The sequence below is a fragment of the Simochromis diagramma genome, unplaced genomic scaffold, assembly GCF_900408965.1.
Source record: "Simochromis diagramma unplaced genomic scaffold, fSimDia1.1 OVJJ01000753.1, whole genome shotgun sequence".
In the NCBI taxonomy this organism is placed as follows: Eukaryota; Metazoa; Chordata; class Actinopteri; order Cichliformes; family Cichlidae; genus Simochromis; species Simochromis diagramma.
This window is the reverse complement of record NW_024387523.1, coordinates 24172064-24192839: the sequence shown is the minus strand read 5'-3', so window position 1 is coordinate 24192839 and position 20776 is coordinate 24172064. Positions and strand designations below refer to the sequence as shown.

Genomic DNA, 20776 nt, shown 5'->3' with positions numbered 1-20776 from the left:
AAAGGCCAAAGGACCAAACGATATCATAACAATAATAGTAACAGATTTGTGTCTGTTATGTGTCTGCATATCTAAGATGATAAGATGTCAGCGGTTAAAGTATATTATGCAGCCCCCTATAGGCCAAAAAGAATTCCTAACATATGTTTGGCAAACTGCTTGTATAGTGCTTCATGCTGTCGGCCATGAAGTTATAATGAAACAATGCTTTCATAAGATGTAGGTGGCTTAATGCAAAAAATGGGTCATTGCTAGGTGGTTGCTAGGCAATGATATTATGTTTAATACAGCGTTTGTCCATATAAATTACATGTTATTGTTATGGAAATAAAAGAATAGGATGCTTTCATAGGGGGTTGTTGGTGGATAAAAAAAAAGAAAAGAAAAACAGATCATTTTACGTCTTTGCTTGCTGGTTGCCATGCAACGTGAAGATAATATATTTAACTAGTGTTTTGTGTGTATAAAATTGCTGTGATGAAATAAAAAAGATGCAACATTTTAAGGTGCAAAAAGTGCATAATTGCTAAAATAGGTCAATTTAACGGGTTGTTGGGTGGTTACTAGGCAGTATGATGATTCATAATATAGGACCTTTAAGGGACCCGTTTGGTTGATCAACTCCTGATCGTGTAGGATCACTGGTTATTATTATTTATTTATTTATTTATTTATTTATTTTTAAAACAGAAATTTGATGAAGTAGGATTAATATAACATTCAGGGCCAAATAACGAACACATGTATGTTAAGGGAGTCTTTGTTATTTTCATAGACAATGATTTGCATAAAATCCCACAATGGCACATATTACGATTATATTTAAAAAAAAAAAAAACGAGTTGGGACACTTTTTAAATAATGTGTAAAAAAGTGAAGTTTGTGATTTCGACAATAAATATTAGTTATTTAATTTGCATAACTTTAATGGCATTAATTTAGGAAAACATACATTTATACAAATTCGGTCATCGTCATTCAAGCTGGAATGTATATAGTAAACAAGAAATTAGAACAATGTCTTTTATATAATTCAATTTTTATGGTTGCAAAGTTTCACGTAAACAATTTAAACTTTATTTTTGTAATAATAATATTTCAGAAAAGTGCAGACCGGCTCGTTGAAGCGTTTCTGCTTTCTTTCAGGCAGATTTTGCGGCCACCTCAAGGGGTCCTCATTCACGTGCGTCAGAGCAGCACGTTCCGTGGATACACAGCCTGTCCATCATCAGGCGCCTTGCACGTTTACACTTTAGCTGAGCAACAGCTCTGTTTTGCTCGCGTCCAGTCACCACGTTGTTCCGCAGACTTTTCTCCAGAGTTGTCTGCTATTCCAACATGGGGAAAAGAAGCAGACAGCGGCAGAAAAACCAGAATGCTGGCAGGGACAACAGAGACACCGCTGTAAGTAAAACTCCTGCTCCAGACAAACTAGCTAGTGTTTGTGTTTAGCCACGCCGCACATGAATGTTTAAATAAAGTAACTGCAGAAAGGAAGCGACTGCAGGGATAATTTATATCTGTTACCTTTACTGAAAGTAGCAGATATAAACTGCTGCTGGTTACCGTGCTGTTTTCAAAGCCATGTGTGACCACCATCCCCCCCCCCCCCCCTTTTTTTTTTGAACAAAGATCTGTATATCTTTATATATGTGAACAGCTTGTTGTACTATAGGCCAAATTCAGCACGACACCAGAGTTAAATGTAACAGATCGTATGGTATGTTGTTCAGGCTGTTACGCATAATTATAAGCAAGTAAAGTTTAAATTTGATTTTATCAAACGACATTCAGTGTAGCAATTTTGTCTCCTGTTAGTTTGCATGAACATATTTGTTTGTCCCAGGGTTGGGGAGCTGGGTATGCTGACATTATCAAGGAGAACAAGCTGTTTGAGAACTACTATAAGGAGCTAGGTCTGGTACCTGAGGGGGAGTTTGAACAGTTCATGGAAGCAATGAGGGAACCTCTGCCAGCAACCATCCGCATCACTGGATACAAGAGGTGAGCTGGACAGATCTACAACTTGGGCTCATGCTTAACGCCATGTAGGAGGTTGTTATTGGAACGTATGTGCCCCTTTGTAGGTTGTTCTGAACTTTTTCATGGAAATTCCACTTTTAATTACAAGGTGAAAATGCTTAATCATTAATTACATTTATAAGGAGAAATATTAGATCCCTAATGTAAATGCTACTAATTTCCTTTTCCAGCCATGCCAAGGAGATCCTTCATTGTCTGAAGGAAAAATATTTCAAGGATATTCAGGAGCTGGAAATCGATGGTCAGAAGATCGAAGCTCCGCAGCCTCTCAGCTGGTAATATATCATGTTTTCCCCAAGACTAAAAAGATGCACTGATTCAAATTAAAACCAGATTGTGGACTGTCCTCTTCAGGTACCCTGATGAGCAGGCCTGGCACACCAACATGAGCAGGAAGATCATAAGGAAGTCTCCCCTGCTGGAGAAGTTCCACCAGTTTTTGGTCAGCGAGACAGAGTCGGTGAGTCAGTCACAATCCCAAAGATCACATTTGTGTTACCAGTGGAAGGGGGTTAAAAAACCCCAAAACATGTCAGGAAGTTGGTAAAGAAGTGGAGAGACTGACATTCCTTTTGTTTGTCCTCGCAGGGCAACATCAGCCGACAAGAAGCTGTCAGCATGATCCCTCCTCTACTTCTGAAGATTGAGCCCCATCACAAGGTAAAAGCACAGTTTTATTATACTTAATGCAATTGAACTTTTTCTCTGTTTTAAACTCGTGTGCAAATTTACCCTCTGTGCTGGTGAGGGGTGTGTGCATAAATCAGATGAACATGGTTTCATAAATAAAATCTTAGGCCCTTATGAGTTTAGAATAATCCTTTAATTAATTTTCCCACAAGGGGAAATTTGGTTGTAACAGCAGCCAAAAAGACACATATACAAACAAACAGTACACAGGACACGGAACAGAAACATACACAATTTTTCTTACATATTTACATCAAGGACAGTGGTTACTATATACAGAGAGTACTGTACAGTTATTAAATTAAATAAAAATAACTACAGATAAGAGGCAAAGCAGGTTGTAGTGCGAATCGCTTAATTAACTTATTGCAGTTATAGCGCAGATGTAAACATCTATGTTTGTTGGGAGCAGTTCTGATTGTGCAGTCTGACAGCTGCAGGGAGGAAGGACCTGCAGAAATGCTCCTTCATGCATCGAGGATGCAGCAGTCTGTCACTGAAGCAGCTCTGCAGTTCAGCAACATCTACATGGATGGGGTGGGAGACTCTGTCCATCAGAGATGTTATTTTGGCCACAGTCCTTCTGTCTCCACCACCTGCACTGGGTCCAGGGTGCATCCCAGAACAGAGCTGGCCTTCCTGATGTGGTTATCCAACCTCTTCCTCTCAGCTGCCGATAAACTACTGCTCCAACATACAACACTGTAAAAAATGACAGATGCCACCACAGAGTCATAGAAGGTCTTTAAAAGCGCTCCCTGGACTCCAAATGACCTCAGCCGCCTCAGCAGGTAGAGTCTGCTCTGACCCTTCCTGTAAAGAGCATCAGTGTTGTGGCTCCAGTCCAGTTTATTATTCAGGTGAACACCCAGGTACCTATAAGAGTCCACTAGCTCAATGTCCACTCCCTGGATGTTCACCGCTGTCAGTGTGGTGGGTCTGCGTCTCCGGAAGTCCACCACCAACTCCTTGGTTTTCCCGGCGTTGATCAGCAGGTGGTTCTGCTGACACCAGTCCACAAAGTCCAGAGTCCACTGTCTGTGCTCTGAGTCGTCCTCACCTGTGATGAGGCGACTATGGCAGAGTCGCCAGAGAACTTCTGTAGGTGGCAGCGTGGGGAGTGGATGGAGAAGTCTGCAGTGTAGAGGGTGAAGAGGAACGGTGCCAGCACAGTTCCCCGTGGGGCCCCCGTACTGCAGACCAGCGACACAGCCCTGTGTCCTCACATACTGTGGACGTTCTGTGAGGTAGTCTAGTATCCACTGGGACATGTGGTGGTCCACTCCCGATAGCTCCAGCTTGTCTCTCAGAAGTCGTGGCTGGATGGTGTTGAAAGCACTGGAGAAATCAAAGAACATGATCCTCACAGTGCTTCCAGGCTTCTCCAGGTGAGTCAGAGCTCGGTGCAGGAGGTAGATGATGGCGTCCTCCACCCCAATGCCAGGCTGGTAAGCAAACTGCAGTGGATCCAATGAAGACCTCACCAGGGGGCGCAGATGGTTTAGAACCAACCTCTCGAGGGTCTTCATCAGATGAGATGTCAGGGCTACCGGCCTGTAGCTGCTGAGGTCCTTGGGATGGGAGGTCTTTGGTACCGGTACCACACAGGAGGTCTTCCACAGCTGTGGAACTTTCCCCAGTTACAGGCTCAGGTTGAACAGATAACCTAGGATGCCACACAGTTCATCTGCGCAGCATCTCAGGAGCCTGGAGCTGACGCCATCTGGACCTGCAGCCTTCTGCACCTTGATCTTGCGAAGCTCGTTCCTCACTTGAAGTGCTGAGATAGAAAGAGTGGATTTTGGGGGAGGGGTGTGTATGTTGGAGTCCACAGAAGCCGGGGGTGTGTGTGATGGCTGGGAGGTGAGAGGTGTGAAGTCCTGAGATGAAGGACAGTTTATTCCCGACAAATATTTTATATCCCAGTTAATTTGTGTTACGATAACTGCAATATAGTTAGCTATTTCTCATCCTCAGTCAGATCTAGCTGTTCTGTCCTTGTTCCACAGTCTCGATTAGCTCAGTGTGTCGGCACACGAACCAGTTCTCCACCCACTCCGGGTTCTGGTTACATTGGTCCTCTTGCTCACAGGGGATCTCCAGAGTAGAAGGCTGACTGTTACCAGCAGAAAAGCAAGACAACTGAGTTGGAGTCGGTTCCTCCGTGGGACGAGGCAGCTGAAGTCTGTGTTGAGTTCTGCCACAAAAGCAGTTTTGCTAGGGAGCCAGTCAGATGGGAAAACACAGGACAGGAACAACTGATTAGCAGAGACTACACTCTGCCAAATGTCCTTCAGCGACCGTGAACTTATTGTCCTCCCACAGGAGTCTGTGTTGGTAACAATAAAGTGGCATCAAAGTTTAAAAAGAGAGTTTCTATGCAGATCCTGGACATGTGTGCAGCTCCAGGGTCGAAGACAGCCCAGCTGATTGAGATGCTTCATGCTGACATGGATGTGCCGTTTCCAGGTAGGAAAACTGGAAGAAATCCATGTTTTGTGTCTTTAAATTGCAAAAAAAATCCCAAGATTCTCTTGCATTAATAGTGTATATAAGTTCAAACCTGATCTCCACCTTTCAGAGGGCTTTGTCATTGCAAATGACGTGGACAATAAGCGGTGCTACTTGCTCGTGCACCAAGCCAAGCGGCTCAACAGCCCCTGTATCATGGTGGTGAACCACGACGCCTCCTGCATCCCCACCCTGGAGATCAACTCCAATGGCAAGAAGGACGTCCTCTTCTATGACCGCATCCTGTGTGATGTGCCCTGCAGGTCAGCAGACGTATCCGCTACATGTCTGCATCGCTCATGCAGAGAGTTGGGGTTATGAAGCTGCTAAAACAGTGAATGATCAGTAAGCTCTGATTTATGTGTGGGTGTTTGACAGGAAAGCAGATTTTATGAGGCAGATGTAGATGACGTACCACACTCTCCATCAAATGCACCGTCCTCATACGTTGCTGTTAGTGTCTTTGCGACCTTCAGGTTTCAGTAGGGTGGTAAAACATTTGTCCACATCTTTCATCTCTTGAAATTTAGCATCATTTTGTGGCCAAAGCAGAACTGCCCCGGTTTGCAAATGCTGCCTGAGTTTGGGCAGCTGTAGTGCTGAAGCCAGGAGTCTCCTGCCAAAGACAACGTAGGGAGGGGAGAGGCGTGGAGGGGAGGAAAAGCAGTAATGAAGACAGAAGCAGACAGTTTGTGCTTCGCAGACATTTTATTTGCCCCATGACAAGTTGAAAAAAGGCTCCGTGGAGGTTTCATCGCCTCGGGCCAAGACGAGGTGGGTGTTCTGACTGTTGCTGCTCTGTGCTCTGCAGTGGGGATGGCACCATGAGGAAGAACATAGACGTGTGGAAGAAATGGACGACCAGCAACAGCCTGCATCTCCACGGGTGAGTGGAGGAGAGTGCGCGCTCACACCTAAGCTACAACACAGGAATGCAGTCGTGTGGTACACCAAATTGACTAAACAGCAAGGGAATGGAGTGTGTCGCTTTTGGTCTTAATTTAAAACGTTGGCAGGATTACAGAGCGCACACGTGTGTTTTCACCAGGCTCCAGCTGCGTATCGCTGTGCGTGGTGTGGAACAGCTGGCTGTGGGAGGGAGGATGGTCTACTCCACCTGTTCACTCAACCCCATAGAGGACGAGGCTGTCATAGCAGCACTGCTGGAAAAAAGTGAAGGTAACAAACACACATTCTGGGTCACACAGTAAGAGGTCAGCATTCATATTAATGTTTTAGCTGTTTCATGCTTCTTACTTTTAACTCCTGTTGCTGTGGAGCAGGGTTTGATAATAAAACAATGGCCTCATTTACTAATATTTGTGTGGAATCGTTCTTACTGTGGACAAAAAATGAGTTCGTGCACAAAATTTGAGTCGATATGAAACAACAACCTTGTGGATCTTCATACAATTTGCATACTAAGGAAACACGTTTACATCCAGGTGAAGAAGAGAAATTGGTGATGATATAAATTGGGTGGATCCAGACATTTGTTTACACACTTTTAGTAAATGAGGCTCAATGACTTGTACTTAGGTTTGTGACAGAAAAATTGACAAATATTCATCGTAAATTGTGTTTAGACACTGAAACCCAAGTCAGCCGCTCACACACAGTCAGATTTAGACTACAGTCCCTCTTGCAAAGTTATCTCTAAGATTTCCTTAAATATTAGAAAGCATTGACAATTTTGACCAAGTTTAAGGTGGCACATTTTTCATTTTTGTAAATCCAGTGTGCCCCCCTTTTTTTTAAAATTTCCTTTTCTAAACTGAATCTTGTAAATTAAAGTCAAATGGTACTTCCGGCGGTGCCATGAGCAGGCAGCGGCTGATAGCGCTCCAGCAAAATACAGTGGTTTTTTGTTTTTTTCTTTCTTTTTTCTACGGCGTAGATGTTGTTTTGTTTGGTTTCCCGACCGAGGAATTCTTTTATTTATTCATACTGTAAACTGTAAAGCTGCTATGTTGGTCATTTTAAACCACTTCAAGGTCACTTTAAATTTCAGTTGTAAATTTTAGACTGTTATTAAGCCTTTTTACCTCAAAGTGCATATTTACTCTCCTTATCTTAGTCCTAAACTGTATATTTATTCTTACTCTTCCTATATTTATTGTTCTTTTCCACTGAATGGAGCTGAAGCCTTGTCGTCTCGGCTCTCTATATACTGTACTGTATATAGCAGAGATGAAAAAGTTTACTTGACAAATTTAGATTAAGAGCAGGAGATCATTTAGACTATGTTTACCTTGTTATTGACAAGTGGCTGTTTGAGATATCAGTTCTGGTGGCATCTGTGGTTGCTACTGTAAGAGCAATTCATAGTCAGATCATCTCCATCCAAACACCAAGATGGGATGGTTTAGTGGCAAACTCGCAGTTCCACAAACCAAATTTTTCACTGTGGCTTGTCCATCATTTAATACAGTCTGTAATCAAACTACCGTTTTTCTCTTGCATTCAGTCTGACATGACAGGATACCTTGCATTCAGTTGTGTGTTGGACATGGTAATATGTAATTATGCTGTCATAACCTGAGATGATACATGAGCGTGGACATTCCCTAAAGTTCATCCATGTCAGATCCACAGGAAATGATCTGTCAGTGTCAGCAGCTACACCTCAGCTCTTCAATTTTCAACAGGCTAAATATTTCACTTTGTGTTTTATGAAAGTTATGTGTAAATGTCATATCTTATAAAGACTGGCTGCTCTCTTGCTTCATGTTACCAGGAGCGTTGGAGCTGGCTGACTGCTCAGCTGACCTGCCGGGGCTGAAGTGGATGCCTGGGGTCACTTCCTGGAAGGTACTGGATTTTATTTTATTTATTTATTTATTTATTTAATGCCAGTCGTTACTTTTGAATTGTAGATCTGTATCCAGACTATTTCTGTTTCTTTGTAGCTGATGACTAAAGAAGGCCAGTGGTACACGGACTGGTCCGAGGTCCCGAGTAGTCGTCATACGCAGATCCGACCCACCATGTTCCCGCAAAAAGACCCAGAGAAACTGGCAAGCTTTCATCTGGAGAGATGGTAAGTGAGCAGTCCCAGACAAACAGATGCAGGTCCATGCTAATGCGTTTTAGAATTGAAGGTGTTCTCTTAAAAATAGTGTGAAATGGCTTATTAAAGTGTTCAATCTTGGCATGACAAGTGTCCTTAAAACGTTTCTGTTAGCCTGCTTTGTTTTGGCTGATTTCTTTCAAGAATCGTTAAAATACCGAATTTCATTTTACAGAATTGGAGTACAGTAGAGAGCATCCTACACGTCACCTCTCACCACCGTAAACTGTGCTTTTTGAACTTACATCCAGTGTGCAGTAGATGCAGGCGCACCTGCCAACCTCACATTACGGAGGATGATGTCATGTTTAAGCGTCAGTGCTCACAATGACTTGATATTGGCAGCAGAGGGAGCTGTTGTCACATGCTGATTAAGGCGCTTTTTCTTTTCCCACATGCTGTCTTCACAGCAGGGGGCTCTATCAAACCCCAAGCTGTGATTTATTTATTTATTTTAAATTAATTTTTTTCTGTGTGTGTGTTTTATGGCAGTATGAGGATTCTGCCACATCACCAGAACACTGGAGGTTTCTTTGTGGCTGTGCTGGTGAAGAAAGCCCCGATGCCTTGGAACAAAAGATATCCTAAGGTACTTCATCTTAAACACTCACACACGATGCCCCCCTTCTGCCCCCCACCCCACGTGCTTCACCTCACCCAACCTCGCCCACCTGGTCAGGTTATTAACCACACCTGGAGCTTCCTCTGTTTTTTCTTTGTCCGTTCACTCTCCTCCTCTTCCATCACCAGCTGAGGAAAGACTCCAAGCTGTCGAGCTCAGCTGCCCAAACCGGCAGCTCCAAGGAGGCTCCGTCACCAGGAGACACTCCACATCTCCCCCCTGAAGGTTCCACTGAGAAGGTGGAGAGGAACAGCCAAGAGGAAAAAGTGGACAAGGAGGCAGATGAGACGCCCGAAGGAGCTTCTGTGGGTCAGGATGCCGGTGCTAAACCAGAGGGGATGTGTGGGTGAGTCGCACTGAGCTCATGAACTAATAAATGGAAACTTATGACTCTTAACTGGTTATAAATACAGATAAAAAAAACAAAACAAAAGCAGTTTTGGACCCACAAGCAAGCTCTTTAAAATGTAAGTAAACATTTTGTATCTGCCCTTTTTCAGGCCTCCACCCTCAAAGAAGATGAGGCTGTTTGGATATAAAGAAGACCCCTTTGTGTTCTTAAGTGATGATGACCCCGTCTTCACCACCATACAGTAAGTGCACCCTTGTCTTCAATGTAAAATAGGTGTTTTCAACATTTTTCTGCAGCATAAATGCGTGTTTCCTGTTTTCCTCTAGGTCTTTCTATGATCTGTCTCCCGACTTCCCCAAACTCAACGTCCTGACTCGGACCCATGAGGGCAAGAAGAGGAACTTGTACATGGTGTCCAAAGAGCTCCGTAATGTCCTGCTCAATAACAGCGAACGCATGAAGGTAGGCACACGTGTTTGATAATGAAGATGAAACATTTGTGTTTTTGAAAATTGATACAGCCAATCCATAATCAGTTATGTCCTGGAGACATTGTATCGAGTATCGATCCTCTGGAGGAAGAAGCATTATGTTTACCTAAGTGCTGATTTATGGGCTTTACATTGATTCATTTGTTTGGTTGGTTGTGTTGTTGTTATTTTTCCGTTCTTTTTGTGTGTTTGTCTCTGTGTGAGGGAAGCAGCTTAAACAGATGGGAGCCTCTCCTTTCCCAAATCCCTCTGGTCCTCCACCCTGCAGGACCTGCACAGGTGGCATTGTGGGGACTCGGGCTCTTTGTTCTCCCCGGTGTTTGTTGTTTCTCAATTTTTAGTCACTTTGTCTTAAAGGAACCGGAAACCTCAAGATCTTAATTTTCATATTTTTCCTCTGGTTTGTTGTCCTGTTTATCCATTTAAATGTGTTACGAGTTGCTCAGTTCTGGAGCGATCGTGTGCAGAAACGTCTACATTAACATAGTGGGAGTAAATGACAGTCCGTGTGTGGTGTGGAGTGCCTTCACCTAACCTGTCATGTAGTGCAGTATATGACCAGTGAAAAATGCGGAGGGTGTCTGTTGATTGCTGTGTCAATGTGTCTCGTGAAGGCCGGGTTAGATGTTGTTGGACAAGATGCTGAAACCCAGATTGCTGTCATTCAGATATCCAGGTGTGTTGGTGTGTATGTGATGGATAAAAATGGGTGAATATGGTCCAGTGTAGTGATGGAAGATTTAAAAAAAAGAAAAGAAAAACGCACTGTATAAATACCAGGCCATTTGTGTATGTGTGGTAGGAAAAAAACATGCATAATCTGTAGGCCTATTTCATTTTAAAAGCATGTATTAGTGTTTGTATACTTAAGGCTTTGAGTGGTCAGTAAAACTAGAAAAGCATGATTATAAAGTATCTGTTTAAAACCAGGAATTAAATCTGGCAACAAAAGAAAAAGTGTATGTAAAGATTTCAGAACACCATCATTAAGACACAAAGTATCCGACTAAAATTACAGCTGTGTGTTTCACTGAGTTAATGAGATGCTCAGTGCATTGTAATGGTGTGTAAGACCAGCTGAAAGAAATTCAGCCTCATTCTTTCAGCGGGCGCTAAATGGTCTGAGAAATTAAAAAATAAACATCAGAACATGTTTCTAATTGGTAAGTAGGACCTGTGTTGGCATCGGGTCTTTAGACTAAGGCTTTTAGGCTCACTGTACACAGAAGTCTGAGGAGTCTTCCAGGAATGAGGGGACTATTTTCTAGAGGACCGATTAGGGAGTAGATGGTTATTTTGTACTTGCAGCCCTCTTATCTGGAACATAAAGTTACGGTCGTGATATATCCTGCTAAGAGGTGAATCACCTTCACAGCCTCGCTTTACTATACAGGCCTCTGGCTCCATTATGTTCAAGAGAAGGCAAACATTTCTACAGCAGGCATCTCCAATAATGTTCAGCTCACACCAAAATAATCCTGACATGTAAACAGCACCACAGGAAAACCTGAGCGCTGATTGCACCTTGGTGAAAAACAAGCCTAGAGACTGGCAACATTTTCTGTTTCCAGTTTTGTTCAAGTTTCACGTCAGCTCTGAGAGTAAAACATGAGTGTTTGCATACAAGTTGGCGTCTTCTATGCAAACTACAGGTGACAGCAGCAGTCTGCTAGTGATCAAAGCAATGATGAGGTTTTTGGTGCGCCAGTATCTTTGCAACCTCCAGCAACTACTCGTCAATCAGTTGCCAAGGGGTTGCCGACCAGTCTCTAGGCCTGATGATTGAAGCCTTGCGGATCACCTTTACCTTAGTAGTCTCATTAAATTGACTTTAGTTCCCTTATAAAAAGAACAGCATGTGTGTGGTAGAGTTCTTACTATGCAAATCACTGACACAGTTGCTCCCACACCTGCTGGGACACCAGAGACCGGCTGGGCTGTGTGCCGATGTCTTGTACAGTCGTTGCCTGGAGGAAGAGAGTTCAGTGTAATTACAATTGCATCACCAGGAAAGCTACAAGAAACATAATTAGTCACTGATTGGAATTTAAATAACCTGTCCCTTTTTTTCTGTTTATTTCAGTGTGGTGTTTTTATATGGACGTGGTTCATTGCACTCTGTTTTTTGTCTCTCAGGTCATAAACACGGGGGTGAAGGTGTGGTCTCGCAATAGTGAAGGAGAGGAGTTTGGCTGTGCCTTTAGACTGGCTCAGGAGGTAACACACACACACACACACACACACACACACACACACACACACACACACACACACACACACACACACACACACACACACAGTTTTCAGGCAGTCACAGTTCAGTCCTGTATATAAATCTGTGTTTCCATTTGTTCTTTGGCTATCATCTTGACTAAAAGCTGCATGATTTGGAGACTGTTCAGTCATTCATCAGTGACGTGATGCACAAAAACTTTATAGTTCTATTATTTTATCAACTTAAATATACTTTGAGGTTATAATACATTTAATTTAATGTTCAAATATGCAAGAAATCCTTCCTGCTGTCTTTACTGTGGCCAACGCAGAGCTGTAGCCGAATAACAAGTGAGCCAGACGGCCGATTTCACACTCAAACGAGTTGATAATGAATTCATTTTATATGCTGCGTGTAACTGGAAAGAGTTTCTTTGTGCCGATTGTCAGCCACATGTACTTTCTGTCCTACCAGGGTATTTACACTCTGCAGCCATACATACGCTCCAGGATCATTAGGGTGAGTGTGGAGGACATCAAAGTGCTGCTGACCCAGGAGAACCCCTACCTCAGCAAGCTGGAGGATGAAGCACATGCACAGGCCCAGAAAATTGGTATGCTCTCCAACTGTGTGTGTTCGGGGAAAATATATCCAGGGTGCACACTGGTCTTTAAATTGCCTTAGATATACATTTATGGCGTCAGCGTATTAAATCACGGGACATTCAGTTTGGGTGGGTCGGATCACTCTGAGAACGCAGTTATTTTTGTTCCTCGACACATTTTAAGTCACTCGGCGTGGCTGAAGTTTTAGGGTCGTGCTCGAGAATCCCATCCATGCTCCGATTCAGGAGGCGACACCAGCAGGAAAACAGTGATTCACTGGTTCATTTTGACCCTGTTGAGTTCACAACTGAGTTTTACTGTCGACCTTTAAGTATGATTTTTATGATGTAATATTTTTTTTTTCTTCCCAATGGAAATGATGTAAGTTAGGAAGCAGCAGATAAGTGACAACAAATGAAAGTGAAAATGGAATCTGTAATTCTCATCAAAAAAATATTTTTACAGATCAACTTTGACCAAATTCCCACTTCCACTCTAATATATCCCACCCACCCACCCACAGTGTTACTCATGTCACCTGTCAGTGGTCATATTTTATGTACGTTTTCCTGCCGTATAACCTAACGTCACGGTAGGTTGTATCACTTTCTACTTCCTGTAAAACTTTAGTTTTCTCTCCACAGGAATGGGAAGCATTGTGCTGAAGTACATCCCAAACCCAAAGTAAGCTTGTAACATGTTTTTAGTGTTTCTGATGTTTGCATTTTGAAGTGACAGCCTGTTTTTTTTTTTTTTTTTTTTTTTTTTTTTTTTTGTTGTTGGTTAAACTGTGTGACCCACCATCGTCCTTTATTTTTCAGTAACCCGGGGGAACCTCAGTGTCCCATCCAGCTGTGTGGCTGGAGGGGAAAGACGTCCATCCGAGCATTCGTCCCCCGCAACGAGAGGTTTCATTACCTCCGAATGTTAGGTGTGGAGGTCTTCAGAGACAAACAGGGCCTCGGGCAGAAACGGAGTGATGGAGAAAAGGACGGAAAGGAGGAAGCAGAGGATGCGGCAGAGAAGGACGAAGAGCAGGAAGAGGAAAGAGCAGCAGACAAAGAGGTGGATTTGGAGAACGGCAACGAAAATGGATCATCAGAATCAAAGACCGACTGTGGTGACAAAGAGACGAGTAGCTGAGAGTGCGAAGGTGATTGTAATGAGAAAGGACTGACTGACTGACGTATCGGAGCTTTAAGAGCTGTTGACCAGGTCCACAACCACACGCCGTGGTACAGGAGGGTAACGCACCGCTACGGGTTCCTCTGCTCACCACACTGCCAGTGCACAAGGATTCCCTCCCAGAGATGCACTCCCGTGGGATTTTTCATTTATTGGAGCCTCTCTAGGAGTCAGCATTTTAGTTAAATGGCTTATATTATTTTATAAACTTTTTTTTTTTGCATTTTAACAAATATAGTCCACCGATAAGTGGAACAGATCCATTTCATTCAATTGCTCACATTTCAGGAGGTTTCTATTAATTGCTGTTTTATTTTTTACACCTGTAATTAAGCAGAAGTACAAAGCTGATTAAATGCTTAAAAGGTTCACTGTGTCACTAGTCAAGTGATTTCACTTTAAGATTAATGCGGCCCTGCTGATCTGCAAAAGGGTGCTTGAGCAGGGATTGGTTAGAAGTAGATGGTGAAGGTTGGATATTAAATAAACTCTTGCAGGTAAGTTACTTTCAGTGACATGCTTGTGGTTTCCAGCTATCAAAGACAATAAAAATGAACAAGTAACAAGTTTCCAGCTATGGTTGTAGAACACAGGGCGCAGAGGCTGGGGCATAGACTGTAAATAAAAGATGACCACATCCACCTTGTCAGTTTTAAGGAGCCACATTTGGATTACAGGCTGATGTGCAAAATTAAATCTGATAGTGGCAACCTTGGTGATACACACATTCATTTATTTTATGGAGTGGAGAAAAGAATCCTTAAGGTTATATAAGATTAAAAGTTAGGCGGGGGTGGGATTTCACTCTGGTCCAAAATGGTTAAAAAAACAAAGTGTGTATGACATGACCAAAAAGCCTCCTGTAGATGTGTCTCAATATTATTTGAGAAAAGTATTTAAACACTGATGCATCACAATGCTGAGTTTCAACAACAAGTCCACTTCTTAAAGCGAAGGTCAAACACAAAATCAAACCACATTTCAGGCAGCGGTTGCCACGGCGCCTTCACTTCACTGGCTGGCTGGACATTTCCTCCTTATGTTTATTACTCAGTCCAGCTGCCATGACAACAGCTGGCATGACAACCAGCCCCCTTACCTCTGTCTGGTGATAGAACAGAGGGACCACTGAGAGCATCCTGCACTCCTCCGCTCTTCTTGTTTTCTGCTCCAAACTGTCCTTAATCCGTTCTTCCCTTCTTTTTCATCTGTGACCTCTGAAGTGCAGAGCGCTGGGTATTACCTTTCAGGTGAGCAGCTTTCATGTCACTTCCTAAAGCTGTGGGTATGTAATAACAGTGTTTGCAGTGGTAAAAGGGGACAAGTATGGGATAGGAGCTGGTGTTAGATGTTAAGAACTAAACAGCCAAACTGAGATTGGCAGCCAAAGCGAAACAGTCCCCACAGACTCCTGTTTTCAAGTACCGAACATCAGTGATGGACATGTTTAGCCTTGTACTGGTTATCTGGTACATTGTGGTCCTAAAGGATTGCACGTGTCTGACCATGTTGTTTACGCCAAATTCTTTCAAATGTTGCACCAGAAATTGAGACTCATCAGACCAGGCTTAGTAAATTTGGGTCTGGTGGTATTCGGTATGCTCTTCTGCTGCTGTAGCTCATCTGCTTTAAGGTTCAATATATGCAGTCGCAGATGCTCTTCTTCATAAGTTTGAAATGTTTGTTATGTGAACTTCTAATATTTATTTAGTTTATTTATTAACTAGAATTTGCAATTGCTGGAGAAATTGCAGTGGGATTGTTGCTACTTGCAGACTGTGATTTTCTTGGATGTGTGTTTCTGTTAATCATAAGGTAATTTCATAATGAGAAACAGAACAGGTGTACCCAATAAATGTAAATGGCTGACATTGCAAAAGCAGTATGATTTGTTTTTTTTAAATGCTGAACATTGTGCGATGTCGAGTAAAAGAAAAACAGCTCATGCTATACTTGAACCTACAACCTTCAGTTCAATAGAAGTGAAGCAGCAGTTTACCCACCGAGCCACTCAGTGAACGACACAGAGTTTGTGACAAAACACATATCAGTGCGTGGAAGGTGTGCCACTTATGGGGAGGAAGCAGGACTATGGCCAGACACAGGCCAACCAATCCACAAATAATACTTATATATGAGAAAAGCGCTTTCCACTCCTATTGCAAACAGAACGTGATTCTGTCAAGATGCTCTACACATCTGTGGATTTTGGTGTGTCTAGTGCTTCAGTTGAGGTCAGGAGAGCAACTTCAAAACTGAGTTTTATTTTCTTTCTCTCCAAAACTGGTTGGAAAAATTAAACAGGGAGTGAATGGAGAATATAGAGAATTCATTAAAAAGAGAACTACAGAATCTGAAAAGAAATATAAATTAACTAACATAATGAGAACGTGTAAAAAAGAATACTTCATCAAAAAGTTAGAAGATAATAAAGATAGCATGAAAGGGATATGGAAGGTATAAAATAGTATAATAAAAAATGGACCAAGGACTAATGACTACCCTGGGTATTTTATGGAAGGGACAAATACTATTAGTAAAATGAACGAAGTAGTAAATGGATTCAATGAATTTTTTGTAAATATAGGGCCAAAACTGGCTGCGGAAATAAAGGTTGATATGATAGAAAGGGAGACTGGAGGAAACATTGAAAGGAATGCAAGTTCAATGTTTTTAAGAGCAGTGGAAGAGAAGGAGATATATGATATTGTCAGTGGACTTAAGAACAAAATGAGTACTGACTGTCATGATATTGATATGGTAATGGTAAAGAGAGTAATTGGTGGTATTGTAAAACCACTACAATATATTTTTAATTTGTCTTTCCAGGAAGGGGTTTTTCCACAAAAAATGAAAGTTGCAAAAATTATTCCCATTTATAAATCAGGTGAAAGGCATTGTTTTACAAATTATAGACCAGTGTCGGTACTCTCCCAGTTTTCTAAGATACTGGAAAAACTATTTCTAAAAAGATTTGATAGCTTTGTGGATAAACATGATTTGTTGGCAAATTGCCAGTATGGGTTTAGAAATAATAGATCAACAGTTTTGGCATTGATGGATTTAATGGAAGAAATAACAGAATGTATGGATAACAAGAAGTATGCACTTGGAGTCTTTCTAGATCTAAAAAAAAAGCATTTGATACTGTTGACCACGAAATTCTAAAAATCAAATTGGAAAAATATGGGTTCAGGGGTGTGGTACTGGATTGGATGAACAGCTATGTGATGAATTGACAGCAATATGTACAAATAAATGAGTTTAAATCTAAATTGATGGATATTGAATGTGGAGTACCTCAAGGATCAGTATTAGGTCCTAAAATGTTTATTATGTATATAAATGATATTTGTAAAGTATCGAAGATACTGAAGTTTGTAATTTTTGCAGATGATACCAATATACTTTGTTCAGGTGTGGAATTTCAACAGGTTTTGGAGGTGATCACACAGGAGTTAAAGATATTAAAGAAGTGGTTTGATAGAAACAAATTGTCCTTAAATTTAAATAAAACAAAATTTATGTTATTCGGAAACTATAAGAAAAACATTAACATTGAAATTTGTGTCGATAATATATATCTAGAAAGGGTTAATGCCATAAATTTTCTTGGTGTGATCATTGATCAAAAGGCCTGTTGGAAATCACACATCACTTATGTGAGGGGAAAGTTAGCACGGGGCATTGCTGTCTTGGGGAAAGTAAAACAATTTCTGGATACGAAAACATTGTATATGTTATATTGTGCTTTGCTATTACCATACATGAGTTATTGTGTAGAGGTTTGGGGAAATACATATAAAAGTAATATTCAGACTATAATCATAATGCAGAAAAGGGCCATTAGACTAATAAATCAGGAGGGGTATAGGGCTCACACAAATGCACTCTTTATTAGGACGCAAGCTATAAAAATCCAGGATCTGGTGAAGTTTAAAACAGTGCAAATAATATATAAGGTAAGGAAAGGGATGCTCCCAATCGAAATAAGTAAATGCTTCTTAGAAAGAGAAGGGAGGTATAATTTTAGAGGGAAGTGGAATTTAAAATTACAAAGAGTAAGAACAACATTGAAAAGGATGTCTATTTCAATAGCGGGAGTTAAATTCTGGAATGAGTTAAAAGAAGAAATGAAGGTCAGTAGTGATATAAACCAGTTTAAAATAAAACTCAAAAAAGAAATATTAAATAAGTATAAGAATGAAGAAAATGCAATTAACCCAAGACAGCAGTCAAACTCATGTTTATTTTCTTCTGCAAATTAGCAAATCTAAATATAGTTTTAGTTGAACATGTGAAAATATTTTTTTGAGATGTTATGTTCTAAGTTGAAGGCATTGTATACGTTTTTGTTGTTCATATTTAGATGATGAGGATGTAAACCTGAGGGGGTAGGGCTAAATAAGTATATACTTCTGCCTACTCCTTTTCAAACAACTGTATGGAATGATTTTATGAAACGTTGGTGAAATAAAAAAGAACTGAATGGGAGCACAGGATGGTATTCCTCTGAAACAAATGGCTCTGTTCAAAAAGTCTATATTTCTGAGGAAGGGTTTGTGTGAAAGAAGGCAACTGTAGCTACATTTTGAGGCTAAAATAATGGTTGTAGGGTTGTAGATTTGAGTAAAAGTAACAGAAAAAGTAGAAAGTACAGTGAAAAAAAGAAAGATGTGTGACATCGGTGTCTGTAGGGTAAGCAGTGTGGGAGAACATCGGCCCAATTTCCCCCCACAGCAGAAAATTGAGAGAGGCTGGTCTCTCTATTCAAAGTCAATGTCAACCTACCGACAGAAAAAGTAGAATATTTCAGGAACTGTACAAAATTTCACAAATCTGAAGAAAAGCACGCAGTGCACGAATGGCAACTGGTGTGAAACTAGTTAGCGGAGGAATAATAATAATAAACAAAATGGCCACCGACAATAACACATATTGGGATTGTTAGCCAGTAATGCTAGCTAGCTTGGTAGCTGAAAATCGAGCACATCACCACCTTATCTAAATATGGTCACTTCTGCTTCCAAAGAGCCAGAATTGCAGCAACCAAATCGCTAACACTGTCTTCACAATGGAGAGTGTAGAAATCAGCGAGTGTCGCATTAGTTGCACTTCCATCCTTTATATACAGTGTGTTGGACATGAAATGTTTTATGGTAGTTTCACAGACACAGATCTACAGTATTAACAGTGTGTGTGGTTAAAGTGCTGACATTTAATTTAATGCGTTAAATGTTTGTATTCATTAAAATGCTATCAGTCAAGGATGAAAGATGGGAAGGAAAAATGCTTCATTTTCTTCAGGCCGAGGCAGGATGGCACGTGAAATTGGAAAGAGTTTGGAAATGATAAGAGCCTTGAGAGGATGACGAGAGATGGGAGCACGGATGGAGGTTTAGAGAAAAGGTGGCGACGAATAAATTGAATCGGCGCGATAGCGAAAGGTTTGGAGATGAGGTAAAAGCCGTTACTGAGTCACAGTCCTGTGTGTGCGTTTTGGCAGCTTGAGGGATGCCTTTTAGCTGTGACGTTTACTGCCAGCTTAATAATGCTGGTAATAACATCAGCTGTGCTCAGGGACACACATTAACTTTACATCGTCTTTTCCTTCCTCTCCTACCGTAGCTCCCCACTGTTCCCTGTTTGCCTTTTACTTTGCAGTTAAATTTCCATTTAGTCCTTGTCTCAAACCTTATTCATACCACTAACCATGTCTTTCCATTTTGATTATCTTTCTCCCTCAGAGGAGCTTTGCAAAAACACTCGCGGCCTCCCAAAAGCTCACACTCTAAAATGTTCTCATACTGTCAACTCAGTTTAAGCTGCTGCTCTTGGTTTTCCCTGAGAACGCCAATTTTACTGGAGCGCTGTTGTGCTTTGTTTTTTTTTTTGTGTGTGTGTGATTCACTGAGATTTTCTAGCGATGACTTTAATGTAACCCAACACTCGAGTTCTGTGGTTGTTTTCTGCCAGTCTCTCCCTTTTGTCTCATGTTTCTGTGTCAGAGAGGTCGATGGTTCCAGGTTTGAAACAACTGTCTGACTGATGTTTCTCGTCCTCCACAGTTTTTGTATTTTCAGGGAGCATTTTAGTTTAGAATAGTTCTGTGAACCCTTCCCATCTGCACTGTGGTGCAGATTAAAAGGTTTAGTAAAATGTCCTCATAGGAGTAAAGAAACCCTTCATCCTTTATTAATGATGTCATTTCTTAACCATACAAAAAGCAGGATAAGTGGTGGAAAAACTGCACCAGCAGTGCATCGGATGTGAAAAGTTGTAGCAGCTACAGAGACATTGTTCTGTTTCAGTTTTTATCAGAGGTAACAAGAAGCTTGAATATTAGGCTTTGGCTTTCTGTGAGTGGCCAGCAGAGGTGGGTAGTAACTAATTACATGTAATCAGTTACAATCACCTGACTAACCTTTTAGAAAAAAGTATCGTTACTCTTACTTGAGAAAAAATTCTGGATACTCTACTTAGTGTGAGTAACTTCAGTGAATGAATAAAAAACGTGTTTTAACCAAAACTGCATGAGACAGACACAAACCTACAGTTTATCTTAAAGTGAGACTTCTTGTTTGAACATGAGGTTTGTTGTTTTTATGTTATTCTAGCCACTGAACCTGTTGTGCCATTTGGAGATGTGGAGTAGAACTGGTAGGTAATGTATACGTACTCGAAATATTAGTATAATAATGATGTGGAAAAGTGTTTCTTCTGCTTAGATTTATTATTTTGTAATCATGGTTTTGTTTTTGTTTTTCAGTCTTTAAAATACCAGAATTGCCGCTAAACTTTGTTTTTGTCTGTCTGATTATCTCATTTTTAAACATTAAATCAGACGTTATGATCAGTTACTCAGTACTCAAGTAGCATTTTTTACTAAATACTTTGCTACTCGAGTAATTTCTTGGCTACTTTTTACTTTTGCTTGAGTAAAACTGAGTTGAGGTAGTGCTATTGTTACTTGAGTCTAATTTTTGGCTACT

General features: G+C 41.2%; 1 protein-coding gene across 1 annotated transcript; it reads left to right on the top strand.

The window, feature by feature from the left end:
- Positions 1 to 1150: 1150 nt before the first annotated feature.
- On the top strand, positions 1151 to 14153 carry nsun2 (NOP2/Sun RNA methyltransferase 2). The gene is made up of 19 exons (XM_040020257.1): positions 1151 to 1404; positions 1847 to 2004; positions 2214 to 2318; positions 2398 to 2503; positions 2632 to 2703; positions 5118 to 5202; positions 5315 to 5507; positions 6056 to 6130; positions 6293 to 6423; positions 7982 to 8055; positions 8154 to 8284; positions 8807 to 8903; positions 9065 to 9282; positions 9437 to 9529; positions 9615 to 9750; positions 11916 to 11996; positions 12469 to 12607; positions 13244 to 13283; positions 13421 to 14153. The coding sequence occupies exons 1-19, from the start codon at positions 1339 to 1341 to the stop codon at positions 13740 to 13742; spliced, it is 2322 nt and encodes a 773-aa protein (XP_039876191.1). The 5' UTR covers positions 1151 to 1338; the 3' UTR covers positions 13743 to 14153.
- The last annotated feature ends 6623 nt before the right edge of the window (positions 14154 to 20776 follow it).

Excerpts from the sequence above, each read along its gene's own strand:
- nsun2 (XM_040020257.1), top strand. The coding sequence starts at position 1,339 with ATGGGGAAAAGAAGCAGACAGCGGCAGAAAAACCAGAATGCTGGCAGG. Across the intron at positions 5,203-5,314 it reads CATGGATGTGCCGTTTCCAG|AGGGCTTTGTCATTGCAAAT; the intron begins GTAGGAAAACTG and ends TCCACCTTTCAG. Across the intron at positions 13,284-13,420 it reads AAGTACATCCCAAACCCAAA|TAACCCGGGGGAACCTCAGT; the intron begins GTAAGCTTGTAA and ends TTTATTTTTCAG.